At 29.0% G+C, this 17,021-nt stretch overlaps 1 protein-coding gene across 2 annotated transcripts in view; it reads right to left on the bottom strand.

Moving 5' to 3' along the window:
* LOC118189903 (solute carrier family 41 member 1-like) overlaps positions 1-17,021 on the bottom strand; it is a 140,068-nt gene that overhangs the window by 86,962 nt on the left and 36,085 nt on the right. For both annotated transcript variants that reach the window (XM_035360611.2, XM_035360616.2), the window contains exons 3-6: positions 11,726-12,214; positions 7,761-7,868; positions 4,348-4,419; positions 3,961-4,105 (exon numbers count right to left, since the gene is read on the bottom strand). In XM_035360611.2, the coding sequence (XP_035216502.1) occupies positions 3,961-4,105; positions 4,348-4,419; positions 7,761-7,868; positions 11,726-12,214 (814 nt within the window). The remainder of the gene's footprint in view (positions 1-3,960; positions 4,106-4,347; positions 4,420-7,760; positions 7,869-11,725; positions 12,215-17,021) is intronic.

Below are 17,021 nucleotides of genomic sequence, written 5' to 3'. Positions count from 1 at the left end.
GTTATTGAAAACAAAAAAATTTCGATTGACAAATTAGTCGGTGTTCTTGACACAGCAATTATAGGACTTGAATGGCGGAACTTTGTAACTGAACAAGAAATTATGTCTGTTTAATAGAATTAAAGAGAAAGTATTATCACATGAAACGAAGCAAAACTTAAACAACTTACATTGAAAGAAATGTTTAATAAAGTAAACAAATAAATATTAAGCTTTTTCTTTTTGCAAATTTTGATACCCTTTAGATCATAATTGTTCTTTATTTCATAAATTACGGTTTCATATTTTTAATTTTAGAATTTCTGCATGCCATCTTACGAGATTTAAACTGATGATCTATAATCCGGAAAAATCGATAATCCGGAATCGCCGAAGTCCCGACGAGTCCGAATTAACGACTTTTGACTGTACTTATGTCCATTTCTTGCACATGGCTATATACCTTCAAAGACTTTTTTTTTTTTTTTTTAAGTTTTTGCATTTAATTTTGGCTTTTAAGTAATTAATGATGAAAAAATGAATCTGAATTATTTAATGACCATTTTTTTTTGGAGTAAAGTAAAAAAACAAGCCCCCCCCAAAAAAACAGCAATATTTACAATAAATTAGAAACGCTGTGTTAAAAAAAGTATAATATATTTTCATATTTTGTAAAATGCAAACCCATCATAAAGATATTCTCAGGGAGGTTGACTTATTTTGAAGCTAGGAAGTTATTTAAAAGATTTTTGACCTAGAATGTGTAATATAACAAAGAAAAAGCATATTTTCTTAATAAAATTAATCTTTAACACATAATTACTTTATAAAAAATCCATTTATCAATTAGTAAATAGTCTGTCTCCTAGCATGAAATATTCTAAACATGTATACCAAATTGCATAAGATTTCAATCATAATTTTTAAAGATATCGTGTTTCTTGTTAGCATTAAAACACAAAAAATGAAAAACGAGATAAACACGTTTAAAGAATTCAAACACTAGAATACCTACTTTTAATCAGTTTGTAAAAACTTGAAATTCCCCTGATTTATAACTAATGCCCTCTTGGTTTTTAGAATTTACAGTTTTTTTTTTTTTTTTTTTTTTTTTTTTTTTTTTTTTTTGTTGTTTTCTTGCAGCTTTTATAATTTTTCTAAGCTTTTTAAAGCCAAATCAGGGAATGTCGTTTTGCATTATTGATATGGTTAACATCAAAACTTTCATACTCGTTTGCAGAGTAGTAAACAATATTTATACCTAATTTATCATATCTTTACCTAAAGCATACCAATATCTATCTATACCTATAAAAATTAATGAATATTAGTCAGTAATAAATAAAAAAACGCTTATCAGCAATGTAAACACAAAATCAAATCACGAGCGAAAATGCGTTAATAAAATACTTTTTGGTCTTTAAAATGCAATTAAATAAAGTTTTAAGGCCCAAAAATAAAAGTAAGCAACTCTGACACACCCACTTTGGCCTGTTAAATGTTTCTGTCTTGTGCACTTTGGTATGCTTTTCGAGGACAAAGTGTTAAATAAAGTATAACTCCGGTTTGAATGAACGTAGGAACAAAATTCAAACAGTTTTGAAAACATAAGAAATAAGACTTTCATCGAGCGTAACGAAAAAAAAAAGTAGTTTTTTGACCAAAATCTTGGTTTCTAAGGTATACAGCCCCCTTAGACTTATCTGAGTCCTGAATAAATAAATTCCCACATATACTTAAGCTTACTGATTGTCGACACTAGATATTTTACCGCCTGATGCAGTCTCTACGGGTCCTAAATTCTGCTACTGAGGGCTTCTTTAAGTTCTAAATTTTTTCCACCCGTAAATTTTGGGTCCTAGTACATTTCCTAAATTAAAAAATTTTGTTACTTGATGTTTCTCTAAATTCCAAATATCTTGTCTTCCCTAAAGTCTGTGCCCCCCGGTGCAACCATACGAGTTCTGTCGCCGGTTCTGCATTTCTGTGAAAATCAAATCAGTCTTAACTCAAATAGCACTAAATGTAATTTTGGCCTATGAGTATCATTAACAAAATCTATTTTTAACATTTGGAAAGAAATTTTTGTTAAATTTTTCCTCATCAACATATAGTACATTTAACTTAAATCTGTAATCATCGCCAAGTGTAATGTCAACATAAAAGGTTACCGTACTCTTTGTTATTAAATTACTAATAAAAAAAAAAACAGATTGTTTAGGCATTGCTGCAAAGAGTCATTACTCAAGTTGTTATGCATTGATAAACATGCAGTGATGAAAGCAAAATATAGATGTTTCGGTTTGAGATATATGCCAAGCAGATACGCAGATACGAAGCCAAATTACTGATCACACAAATTTATGCTAAAATAATTCTTTATTCAATAATAAGGTATTTTATTTAGTGCCGAAGTGAAATAAATAATTGGAACCCTCTGGATTTTAGATCATTCCGGATATTGGACGTCCGGATCTCGGACTTTGTACTGTACATATAAAATGTAACTCCAGCAATTGAAGTATGTTAATTCTCTGAAAATATTTTAAAAATAATATGTGAAAATAAAACTGATTAATTTCATTTATTTAATAAAATGATTTACTCACTTTGTTGCATTAATTACTTTGAAATTCACACTTTTCCCCCTGTAAATTCTACATTTGTATTTGCTATAACTAGCTACAAAAGTAATTATGATAACAACAGATTAGCATAGTTACTTTTAACAGAAGAATGCAGTTTATAAGCATATAGCTTTCTTCAATTAAAACTCCAAAATAGTCTTCTTGCTCTATTTTCCATAATAAAAACTAGCTAGTAAAAATTATGCATATTTTATAGTGCCTAAATGAATGATAAATACATTAAAACTTAACATAAAATACTCTGGAAATTTTAATATATGCCTTTTTAATGTGGTTTAATATGCATAAGCTGTGAAATATTCCATCAAGAAAAAATTAAATATCAGAAAATAAATCTTATCTATAATTATTAATGAATTATTTCTTTTATAACTTTTCTTCTGAAGAACACAACTTACTTTTCTTTTTGTGAATAAGTTTCCTTCAATTTCTGCACTTTTATTGCATCCATCAATTTTAATATAACAAGACAAAGAAGAATTTCACACACTTCTCTTATGTAATTGTTCCAGTCATCTGTTTTGTGATTCATTTGAAGCAGGTTTTGATTCACAAAATTCAACAGGCATTCTAGAGAACTAGAATTTTAAGTGGATGAATCATATTGCAATAAGGAAAGAAATATATGATCCAACAAATCAGGTTTGTGTTCAAACACTTTTCATTCTTCCTGGCACAAGCAAAGGATTCATACTCATTCCAGCTTTGAATAACATATTAATTTAAGATAATTATTCAAACAGAATCTTAATAAGCAAATAACCATTTAACAAGCATAACTGCTTATTGATCTTTTGAAAAATTTCAAGTTGTGAAATACACTGCAGTAAAAAAATTTTAAAAAATGATTAGGTGAAAAACGTGATCTCATAACTGACAGTTACAAAAAAAAAAAAAAAAAAAAAAAAAAAATATGTCTAAACCAAACTGGTGATACCAGATTCCTAGGAAATATGCCACCCCTCCCAAAAAAAAAAAAAAAAAAAAAAAAAAAAAAAAAAAAAAAAAATGCAAAGTGGTGCAGTTTTAATGGAGAAGTACTATTTGTTTCATCTATAAGCTATTAAAATTTATAGAACCAGTAGCTAACATTTCTGTTGCATGATGCAGAGACATCATTGTTCAATTATCTTTTTTAAAAAAATTAACATTAATCAAAGGTTCAGTTCTGCCAAAATTTAAAACAGCATATTAGTTCCAACTTTTTTTTAATGAGTTTATACAATACCTTATTTTCACAATAGAAAATTCTAATCATCAACTACTGGATATTTTCTACACGTAAGACTTTATATGAAAGTGATAAAAAATTCATATATACAAAATCATTTACCTAAAACTAAACTAGCGATTGCAGCTGTCATTAAACTGCTAGCACAAAGTAAGGTAGCATGATGCACATCAAATTTATGTTCCTGGACAACATCTACAACAATGGCAAATACAGAAGCTAGAAAAGCTACTATTGTTGCTTGACACTAAAAAGACAAAAGAACTCATTTAAATCTATTACTTCTTTTAAAATACACTTAAATATATTAAAATACAAGAATTATAATAAATATATGAAATAACTACAATGAACATTAAAATAATTAAATATATTAAAATGTATTTAAATAATAATTAAAGTAATTACTTAACTAAAATAACAAAACTATATGTATTATAATTGCAATTTTGTTAAGCACATATTTCAAAAAAATTCATAAAATCATACTTGGACAAGAGCCATATTGCCATAAGTCATTTTCCACTGTTCTCTAAGACTGTCCAGTTGTCCCAGATTTGCCTAAATGCAAAGAATAGCTTTAAAATGTGAATATTTTAAACATATTTGAAGTTTAGCACAGACACATACATGTGAATAAATTACACATGGTAGGTTAAAAATAATGCAAGTGAAAACAGTTAATAACTCAGTTAACTGCAAGTCGACTAGAATAAGAAGGAAATTAATTTGTAGCAACAAAATTCATGCTAATTATGGCAACAAATACAGATGCTATCTGTGAAAGAAAATTTATGCCTTTGTGAAGACATTTCCTGCGAGGCATATACATTTATTGTACATCATTGAGCATGGCAGAAACCATGAAATAAATAAAATAAAACAAATCATATGCTCTCCTACAATTGATCTAAATTCGACATTTGATATGATAACTCTCTTCCCTTACATATAATAAAGAAAGAAATTGCATGATATGAATAAACAATGTTTCATGCATGCCATTTGTATGGACAACACCAATCCCAAATTCTGGGATGTTCAACATTTTGCCAATATTCTAAAAAACTGAAACTTGAGATAATTTGAATTTTACTACTGAAAAAAATCACATCTTGTTTCAGGAAAACATAATACTTATTTTAAAGTCAAACAACAAAAATCAGCATAATATTTTTCAAATTTTCACAGGACTAGTTTCGATGGTTTTACCAAACCATCATGCTCTGCTGCAAAAGCACAAATGAACAAGATAAGGTATAATGATTAGATAAGATAAGAAAGCCTGGACAGGAGATAAGCTACTGGTGCTATCTGTTGATGAAACCAGAACTAAAACAATTTCTTTAAAGGCTGAAGACAAAGATGGATCGGAATTAGGGTCGTTAACTAGAACAGAAAGAGATTTTTTAATGTGAAATGCCTCTAGAAAATCCAGTTCACCAATGGAAAAGTTTTTTGAATAATTTTGGCAGCAGAATAATTCAAAGTGTGATTTTCAGACCAACAACATTGGGCAACAGAAGACTTCTGTGTTTCCTTTTTTCTAACATATGCCTATGTTCCTCAATGTGAAATTTCAAGGCTCTCTTAGTTTGGCCAACGTAAATTAAGCCACACTCGCAAGGAATCCTGTAAATACCCCAGGAATTCATATCCGGAATGGGGTCCTTGAGTATGGAACTCAATTTTTTTTTATGGGAGAATAAACGACCCAAAGTTAAATTTCTGCAAAATATGTGCAACTTTATAGCTAATTGATGGAAAGAAGGGAATGACAACAGAATTTTTATAATCTCTCAAAACAAGAGTGTGTCTTTTGGTGCATTGAGATGAAAATTTTTTAACTGCTGGATTAATAATGTTGGGTAAAAAGCCCCTGTCAATTGCTATTGCTTTAAAATAATTTAGATCTTCATCAAGGGATAGTTTGGAGGAGCAAACCTTGAAGAGCACGGAAAACATAGGAATAAAATGAAGCTAACTTTTGTTTAGTCAGACATGATTTGAAGTGTGGTGAAAGGCAAACCGATGAAGGTTTATGGTAAACCGTAGTACTGAAGGTGGATCGTGTTACGTGTGACCAGAATGTCGAGAAACAGAAGAGAAACCTCGACTTTCTCTTTGAAAACGACCTCTCGACAACCTTTGAAAAATATTATGCTGATTTTTGTTGCTTGACATCTAAATTAATATCTGTTCAGCGCGTTATTGTGTCTTAACATAATATTAGTTATAATGCTCATTAGAAGCATTCAATAGGATGCATTTTTCACTTATTCTATATGTTTCCTCTTTGAGAGTATGAGTTATACATATAATTTTTAGGGATGCATGAAGGACCTGTACCTTAGTTCTTTAAAAAATCTGAATTATTAAATCTGAATTTTTTCAGTTATTTGTCAAAGTCAAAACATAAGGTTACATATATATGTGAATCATTAGATTCAGAATAGTTTCAAATGTGAAAATAATAATCAAGACATAAGCTAATAACATACAGGCATAAAAAAGTCTAATTAACAAAAATAATTTAAATACTCACTTAATTTACCCCCTCAACATTTCCTTTGTTTCATTGGTCAATAAAATCATAGCTAATAGCACTGTAGTTCTTCTGAAAATCAAGATCACACTCTCATTTGGAACATAAGGAAATTATCTTGTTTGACCTTATTCTACAGACTTGCCACTATTATCAATTCCTTACTTTAGTCACCCCACAAATGAAATGTTCCCGTGCACACAAAAACATAATCACAGAAGTGCATCAAACTAATGTCAAATAAGAAGTCCAGAAAAAGCTGGATAACCCATGAAAGGTTATTTCAAGGATGAAACAATGGATCTGCTACTTGATTAAATGATTCAACATCTTATTATTACACTGAAAAATACTTATACTTAAGGTTTCAAGACGGGGGAAAATCTGCATACATTATTTTTGCAAAATTTAACTTTTTTCTATATGCCCTATTTAATCCTGCATTCCATAATATACTGTACACTCTTAGGTAATGTTTAGCCTTCTTAACGAAAACATTTCAATGCAGATTTCCAAGTGCTAAAAAAATGATATGATCATTCAACTCTAAGTTCGATAACTCGCACGCACTCTTTCCATCACTCAAAATTTTTTAAAAACAAAATATGCGTAAAAGTAAAATAAATAAAAGAACAGATAGTTAAGTACTTCATATGATAAATACAAAATCCTTCTATTTTTCTCTTATCTAAGAATTTTATAGCTTTGAGTTTTCTTCTTAAAAATGAGTAAAAAGTACATGCATTTTGTTTTTTTATCTGAGGAGCACATAGGTATATAAAATAAATTTTTCTTATAGCTAAACACAAACTAAAGAATAAAAGTACTCATGTGGAAATTACACAAGTTAATATTTCTTTATAATTCCTTATTTAAAATCAAGTTTTTTTTTTTTTTTTTTTTAAGGTGTAGATATTGCATTAATACAGTCATCACAGAGTATATATGTTACATTTTAGTTAAATGTATGAATTTAAAATATCCAGTAAACAGCGAAAGAAAACTAAAATGGTGAGAATATTCAGTACTCTTCTATCATCTGGACAGGATTCGGAAACATTTGCACGTACATATATACACGCATACATGAACACACACACACATATATATATATACATATCTGGATCCAGTTCTCTGATAACAGAAGAGTGCCGAATATTCTTAAAACCTAACTTCACAATACAAAATTAAACGAAAAATACTAAAGGTCATGAAATTTACTAGATTATCAAAATACAACATTTTTTGTCAAAGAAATATTTAAGTATTGACAAATTAGAGAAGCTTAAAATTAGAAGAATTATAATGTACAGTTCCACAATAGAATATAAAAGCATGTTTAAAATCATGTACTTGCCTGTGTAGAGATTCTAGCAGCAAGAGTCATTTCTAAATTTCCTTTTAATCCCAATAATGCAGGGACAAGAATGAAAAGCTGAGTTACATTTTCAAATACAGGCCAGGTCTGCAACATAGAACAAAAAAAAAAAAAAAAAAAAGTAAAATTTGCTTACAAGTCAAATTTAAAGGCAAATTTCTCAAATTTGTGTTAAAATTCTATTCTGATATTCTGTTAATCCAAATTAAAAATTTCAGATGGGAAACATTAACCAATGACCTACTTCATGTGTATTTATAAACTTACTCATTTTAAAACATTGAAAAATATGAATAAAATTATTAAAGCAAACATTCAACAGCATTTCTCAAACCCTGACATTTTTCTGCCAAAAAATGCTGGAGAAAATTATTTTCTGATGTTAATGATATTCATTGTTAATAGATTTTTAAAAATATTTCTTGATAAAATATATACAGTCAAAAGCCTTTAATCCAGACGTCCATAATCTGGACTTCAAAGCTACAAACTTTCTGTGCATGCGTAAACGCATTAAAATTATCTAATTATCTACTTCAGTTAATGTTGCATATTGCATTGTTCCTTAATCTTCGAATTGGATCTGTCTTATTATTTTTTGCAGACTGTTAAAGCAATTTTATAAAAGTAAGCTTGAACTTTCGATAATGTCAAAGAATTTCCGATTCTGGAGCTGCCAAAGGATCTACAAAGCGAAAGCATGTTTCGCTGTCCATCAAACAAAAAGTGGAATTGCTACAAAAAAATGGATAAAGGCATATCCTTTGCTTCTCTAACCATTCCGAAATCTGTTTATAATTTCACGCTGCTCTGCAGGAGGGGGGAAATGTCATGGTGCACTATGAACTGGAAGTTGATCTGTCAGCACGATCCTTATCTTCAGGGCAGATGTTTTTATTTTATTCGGCTTATAATTCCTTACAAAATGTAGTATTTCATCTCGATGTACTCCATCTTTGATATGATTTAAATCAAATTCCTCGTCATTATGAATATCACGAATGCACATCAAATAGTTTTCTGGTTGCAATTTCCTAATTCCTAGCGTAATGTATGCTTTACGCATGCATGCATTGAAAGAAATGTTTAATAAAGTAAACAAATAAATATTAAGCTTTTTTTTTTGTAAATTTTGATACCCTTTAGATCATAATTGCTCTTTATTTCATAAATTACGGTTTCATATTTTTAATTTTATAATTTCTACATGTCATCTTACCAGATTTAAATTAATGATCTATAATACGGAAAAAAACGATAATCCGGAATCGCCAAAGTCCCAACGAGTCCAGATTAAAGACTTTTGACTGTACCTTACTACAACTGTTCCCAAATTACTCTTAATAAGAAGTTAATGATAGGAAAAAAATTAATAGGAAAAGTCTACTGAGAAAACTTTCAGATTCCTCGATAGGTATGCAACTGTTTATAAAATTGTGCAATATATAAAAATGCAATTATGTTAACCATGACTTAGTACAACACTCTTAAATTTAATAAATTTACAAACACAGTATTCTATTATTATTAATAAATGAAAACCATAAACAATAACATTTGTTACGTATAAGTTTGTAATGGACTGAATGCATACAGAACCAATGATAGCTTGATTAGATAGATGTTTCATTATAACCATAGTGCCAGCTTGGTATGATGGCCATTTACCTCAATGTTAAGTGGAATTGCCCTTGTAACCTTATTTTTACAGGAAGCTTCACTCTCATAAGGACTATCATGTTACATTGTGCAAGAGATATTACAGTTTCATTTATTATCTCACTAAAATTATTTACATATATTCAAAATTCATGACACAGCACTAATTAATTCTACAACATTACTTAAAATTCAAATTTACAACAAAGAATTTTCATCAGAAAAGGATTTTATCAAAAAATAGTTTATATATATTTCTTCACTAACTTTTTATCACCTTGGCAAGTTAATCAAGCAAAACAAAATTTCCTGAGGGAAAGTAGCTGGTATTTATATGATATGCAAGTAAACTTACAAAATTTTAATCCTGATAACACATTCAACTATGAAGAATAGATCTCAGACCAAGTTAACAACATTCCATGGCTTGAAGGAATAGTTCATTAATTAGACAGACCCACAAATCAGAATTATCAGAACAGCTGAGGAATATAGTATTCAAACATTAACACTGCATTTATTAGCATCTATTTCTCATATTTCCAGAACATACGGGGCCAAAAAATGCTATTCATTTTACTACATCAACATTTTACAAAATTCTACAGTGAAAACTATGACTTATATGGAAAAGTTGATGAAATCAACGATACAAAATGCCCATAATATAAATCTCAGAAGATAGTAATAGGAATAAATGTCGCAAAGGTTTCCAGAAATTTCATTCAAAGTGACAAAAAAGAAACTTGATTAGTGAATGACTCAAATGCAAACTCCACCCTTTTGTTTGAAAGAATGTTTAATGCATCAATTCAACATCATAAAATTAAACTATTTCAGTACTGCAAAATAAGAAGTAGGAAATGTAATTTTTTTTTCCTAACAGCAAATGCTTTAGTCATTTAGAAATGCTGAAGATTTGATTATGATGATGATTTAGAGAGTCAAACACGGAAAAATTGTTAACCTAAAAATGCATTTACAGAACACTTTTCTTAAGGTATGCTGATAAGATAAAATTTGAATCAGTTGTCCTGAATGATAGAATTGCTCACATAGGTTTATGACTGCAAGTTTGAAACAAATAGACACAGTTTTGACTCTAGGGCAAGGCTTGATTATTTATATATTGCCCTGAATGTCTAATATATGCTGTCCTAGTCATAAAGATGAGGTATTATTGTTGTTTATAAGTCAGCTAAATAATCAGCAAGTTTGGGTATAATTCTTAGCAAATGAATAAGAACATTAAAAGTTTTATGTATGTATATACTTTGATTCATTTTGAATTTCTAAAAGAGATTATAAATAACAGAAATATATCACATTCAGTTGGATGAGTTTAATTTAAAAAACATGTGTCAAAAAGCTTTTTCTTCAATCAGAGGGGCAAAAATGTTTGACAATAATTCAAAACTGCATATTACTGTCACAACAATCCAAAATCTAAACAGCTTGAAATACATGTTATATCCTCCATATTCTTTACTCTTATGATTCCATAATTTTCTTACATCCAATTCTATCTTGATCATTTTTGGCCAGAGAAACACATAAGTGAAAACAAGATTAACATAAAGTTACTGAGTTCTTATATACTAAATACTACGAAATAAGATTAACATTATTTGCTATTTCCATAGAAGATAATGAAGCATACCTTAATAAAAGGTTTGTTAACTATTAACTCAGTCTCCATTTTTTTCAAGTCATTATATTATACTAAATGGCATATATCATTCATATGATCAGCAAGTTTTCCCTCATTCAATGACAATAACCTTTATTATCCATGCTGGGCCAATATATTACCATTTTTAAGATGCACTGTCATCCCACAATTTTATAGTTTTTAATTTAGCTTTTCAAATTAAAACTTACTCGATGAGCAATTTAAAAAATAATATAAATGTTTTACTTATTATAATATCTAGCTGATGTAATTTATGTTGCGTTTTAATTCATACAATTTATAAGATATCAACTGATAATTTTTATAGCATTTACACAATCATTACAATTAACACATTAACATATAAATTTAAGAAATACAGTAAAAAATTTTAGAAACAAAATATTATAACATAAATTCTAAATAGAATAATTAAGTGCAGCAAATACACATACACTGATATTTTTTATGCTTTTTATTTAAAACGTTTCCAAAAATAACTAGAGTTTCATTTTACATGTTTGTATACTTATTTCTTTTCATATTTTATTATTTCTTATATTTCTTTAAGCTAGACAACTAAACATATCAATATAATACATAAAAACCTAACCTGAACTATGTCCAAAACTATTCCTGCAGCAACTGTTCCACAACCAGCAATGAGAAATGGAATAAATACTTGAAAAACTAAAGCCCGAAGAGATTCGGTGGATGGCAAGTCCTCTTTTTTAGCAGTCCCACCATCCTCCATGGTTAATATAATGTCACTGTGATCTTTATCATCATTCAGATCAACAGAACCATCTTTAATGCTTCCCTCATAAGTTTCATTAACTGTGCCTATTAACAGATTATCGTTAACAGTATCTGGGGGTAGAATATTTGCTACAGATTCTGGACTATGAAGACTTTCTTCATCTCCACAACTGACTGTTAATGCTAGAAGCTCTGCCTGCTCACTATCAGCACCAGCATTAGCAGAATTGGACAGTCCCCCTTCCATAATTGCTTGAGTAACCATTTTAGGTGCCAATAAAAGTGATAGCCGGAATATGTGATCTTCTAGAAACAAACCTTTAATTCTATGGACATGTGAAGCCTGGAATGAAAAGAAATTTATGATGAATAATAACTCAAATTCACATAGCATTTTTTATTCATACTTGAGACAAAGCTATCTTCAAAACATTGGATTAAGTGATTTATTTGTGCATTAAATTAAGGTGACTAGATTTCAAAGTTCGAAATTTGGGATGCTATATATGATTTTTTACTAACTTCTTTTTTTATAAATAAATTATTTTATTATTACTGTTGTTGTTGAGGTGGTGGAGGTAATATGTAGATCAATATGTATAAAATAAATCAAAGAATTTTTTTAAATGTTATATAATATTTTTTAATTAAGAAATAAATAAAAATGCAAAACAAATTTGTAATCCTTCTAAATTATTTTTATGAAGTGTCCTTATATTTCTCTGAAGCATGAATATTTCTTAGAACATCTTTTTCGATCTCCTAATAAAAGTCCATGCAATTCATCAAAATTAAAAATTTATTTTGGTGATTAATATACCCTTCAAATCTCTCTTTCAGCTGTACTTTATCAGTAGTTCAAAAACTGTTCATAATGTTAAAGACTCACTCAGTTGCAACATTAGTGCCAGGAAGACAAAAGAAAAATTCTGGCAATTTTAAAACATTTGAACAAGGAATCTGGTTCTCATTAAAACATGCAGTTATTTCCATTCAACTCTGACCTGGGCACATCTTAATTTTGACCATTTCAATATTTTTCTTCTTTTGTAATAAACATATTTAAGGTAAACATATTCCTCATATATATCAATTTCCAATAATTTATGATTTCATATCATTTTATTAATTAACAAAGAGACTGCTTCAACTCGACTCCAAGAAGGAGTTTCATTTAATATGATCCAGCTGTACGTTTCCATTCTCCTGAAATACTTTTGTATCAATTTCTCCAAATAAGTAAAAGCAACCTGATAAGATGAAATAACTTCTTGAAATTCAATAACTTTGTAGTGTGACATGTCCATTCTCTTAGTTTTTCTAGATTTTTTTTTAACATTTATTGGAATAAAGTTATCTTCTATTTTGCTCAAACTGAAGCTTTCAGAGCATCTGTTGAAGCAATTACATCAAATACAGACACAGTTTTATTTTCAATCGTTACAGTAACTTTATGAAAATATTGAAGCTTGAGTTTCAGTAAAATGTAGCCAAGCTTTTACCACTGGATTTTCAAAGAATTTTAAAATAAGCATGGAACACATTTCTTGAGTTTGAAAATATGTCTTCAGAGGTAAAAGCATTTCAAGTAGCTTTTTAATAGTGGGAAGTAATGCTAACCATCTTGTTTGTGAATACCATAGTATCACTAAAAAATTGGTTTCTCTGGTGTTGCAGAAAATTGTCAATGTTTGTACTCTAACAGTATAAGATTAAAAATCTATCTTAGAAATAATCATTTCAAAAGTTAGAATATAATCATAAGTTAGAATTTATACTACTGGCACAAAGAACCAATAATGTTTTCTTTTAATTTATTTTCTGCAAGACAGTTAAATAGTTGCTGACAATATCGGATGTTTCACCAGGTACAGATTTAAATTCTAAAGTTTTTACTCTAACTACATAACTCTAATCTATAAATCTAGCAAGTATTGGAAAAAGTTTATTTCATTGCCACTGGACACATCAGTTAAGATTGAAACAAATTAACATTTTTCCAAGTCATTTTGCAGCTCTTAAGGCATAAGTTATGAAACCATTTCGTATTATCGCTTTGGCCTTGGAACGTACACATATAAATTTAGGCTCAAATGCCACTTGAAGCAGCTTGGATGTGCAATCCATAGACTTAAAGCTATGGTTGTGGCAAATATATGGCATGCAAAAGTACCTTCTACTGCAGTTATTATTCCTTATTACCCACTTTCTCCTGTTTGAAGAAATTCTTTAATGACGAGCTAGATGCAGCAGAATTTGATATTTTATTTTTATTAATATTTATATGAAGTTTAATATCTGTACTTACACCATGGCTTACTGAAAATTTTGAAGAACATGTATTGCACCGTATATCAAAATTGTTTTCCCAATAAACAGGTATTACTTCTGCAGGTCTTTATTAAATGTACACTTTTTTTTTTGAACCCATTACTAAAAAAAAATCAATAGTAAAAATAAATATACTAAATTAAACTGCATTAAAACATACTCTTAGCATGTATGTAATGGTCTGCTGACAAATAAAAAACGTATATCATTGCCAAAAGGGAAAAGTCATAGTTTTTAGAAGAATTAAAAAAAATTGTTTAATCTTTATGCAAAATGAAAATGACTATGAAGTAAAAATTTTATGATCTAAACATGACAAAATAAAGATGATTTAAGATGGATATATCTATAATTTAATTTCAGCAAATAACAAAAGATTTATTTTTAGATGTGTAATAATGTGTAAGAGGATAATACATAACATTTGTAATGCACTGTTGATAATTAATATATATATGTATATATTATAAATTCAAATCATAATCAAATTAATATAAAAATTGAAGAGCTCTCTTGAAGTAAAAGTCGGAACTATAACCGTGAGCAAAAATTCTGTGCATGTTGGGTGGATGTGGAGAAAAATACAGGAATAAGAAACAGAATTCCCTCATTACAATTTTTCTAAGGTAAACGCTAGATGGGTAATCCCCTGCTTATGCAGCCAATACGGAGTGAGTCTTAATTTATGCTTGTACTTTCAATTTACAATATACATATATGTATATACATATTTTTCTAAGGTAAACGCTAGATGGGTAATCCCCTGCTTATGCAGCCAATACGGAGCGAGTCTTAATTTATGCTTGTACTTTCAATTTACAATATACATGACTTAAATAAATATATGCATTTAAACTTTTATGTTCTCACACTACTGTTTTTCAGAACAATTCAGGACAAATGCTATAAATTCAGGACAAAAAACGAGTTTTAAAAAATGGGACAGAATAATTTGAGATGTATGGTAACACTAATTAACTGCTTTTCCAGGTTATTCAAATTATAGAAATCAAAGATTTTTGACAGATATTGCTATTTTAATAATTTCAGATGAATTCTGCGCTGATCAGCTTTGTTTTCTAGATGTATGGTAACATTAATTGATTTTCCAGGTTATTCAAATTATAGAAATCAAAGATTTTTGACAGATATTGCTATTTTCATAATTTCAGATGAAACTTCAATTCTGTGCTGATCAGCTTTGTTTTCTATTTCATGATCAATTTTTAACTAAAAGAAGCCTTTTTCTCACAAAAGTTTTGCATAATCATTCAAAACAATGATCTTTGAAAGCACTGGGTAATAGCTTTTCAGATGTATATGGATGAAAAGGAAATATATGAAATCCACATACCATTCTAGTTTACACTTTTATATTCCAGATTCAAAAGATTAAAAAAAAAGGGGGGGCTGTTTAGGTGACAGTTTTAATTTCAAAGGTAACGTTAGATATAAAAAAAATTAGACCCCCCCCCAAAAAAAGCTTCTTTTTAAAATAGCTATAATGTGCAAATCCCCAGATGAATCAAAGTAAGCAAAACAGATTGCTTTGACATTATAGTTAATAAAAATTATAAAACTTAACAAGTATAAATTTAAATATTTAACTCATTTCTTACTTTTAAAACTTTTTGAAATGATATGTCTACTTATTAAGTACTAGAACTTTTCTACTTCACAGAATATTTTATTCAAAAGCTGTGTATTACTTTTAGTATTTTTCTATTTGCCTTGGGAAAGACACACCATATACAGTCAAAAGTCATTAATTTGGACACCCATAATCCGGACCTCATAGCTACAAACTGTCTGCGCATGCGTCGCGTTGATGCGTAAGACTTTTACAGGTGCGAATTTGCATGTGCACATGCACGTAATATGTTTACGCTTGCGCATTTAATGTATAACGGACGGTACAAGCTAAGCTAAAATTTTCTAATTCAGTTAATGTTGCAGATTGCGTTGTTCCTTAATCTTCGACTTGGATCCGGCTTACTATTTTTTGCAGACTGTTAGAGCAATTTTGTAAAAGTAAGCTTGAACTTTCGATTATGTCAAATAGAATTTCCGAATATGTAAAGGATCTACAAAGCGAAAGTATGTTTGAAGTCCATTAAACAAAAGTGGAATTGCTGCAAAAAATGGATAAAGGCATATCCTTCGTTTCTCAAACCATTCCGAAATCTGTTTACAAATTTCACGTTGCTATGCGGGGAAGGGGGGAAGTCACGGCACGCAATGAACTGGCAGTTGATCTGTCAGCACTATCCTTATCTTCACGGCAGATGTTTTTATTTTATTCAGCTTATAGTTCATTACTAAATGTAGTATTTCATCTCGATGTACTCCGTCTTTGATATGATTTAAATCAAATTCCTCGTCATTATAATTCGCTTCCGATCAAGTAAAGAGAAAGTATTATCACATAAAACGAAGCAACTTAAACAATTTACATTGAAAGAAATGTTTAATAAAGTAAAGTAAATATTAAGCTTTTTTTTTTTTTTTTTTTTTTTTGTAAATTTTGATACCCTTTAGATTATAATTGTTCTTTATTTCATAAATTACGGTTTAATATTTTTAATTTTATAATTTCTGCATGTCGTCTTACCAGATTTAAACTGATGATCTATAATCTGGAAAAATCGATAATCCAGAATTGCCGAAGTCCCGACGAGTCCGGATTAATGACTTTTGACTGTAGTACTTTGTTTGATATATTTAGATAAGCTTTATCAAATACTAAAATTACTTCCACATTTCAGAACAGTTAATTAAAAATCATACAGACACACATATATACATAAAATTAATATAAA

The sequence above is a fragment of the Stegodyphus dumicola genome, chromosome 3 (genome assembly GCF_044657685.1).
Source record: "Stegodyphus dumicola isolate Sdum_Otavi_A_Nest chromosome 3, ASM4465768v1".
NCBI lineage: Eukaryota > Metazoa > Arthropoda > Arachnida > Araneae > Eresidae > Stegodyphus > Stegodyphus dumicola.
The sequence above is the reverse complement of the archived record's forward strand: the minus strand, read 5'-3'. Positions and strand labels throughout refer to the sequence as shown.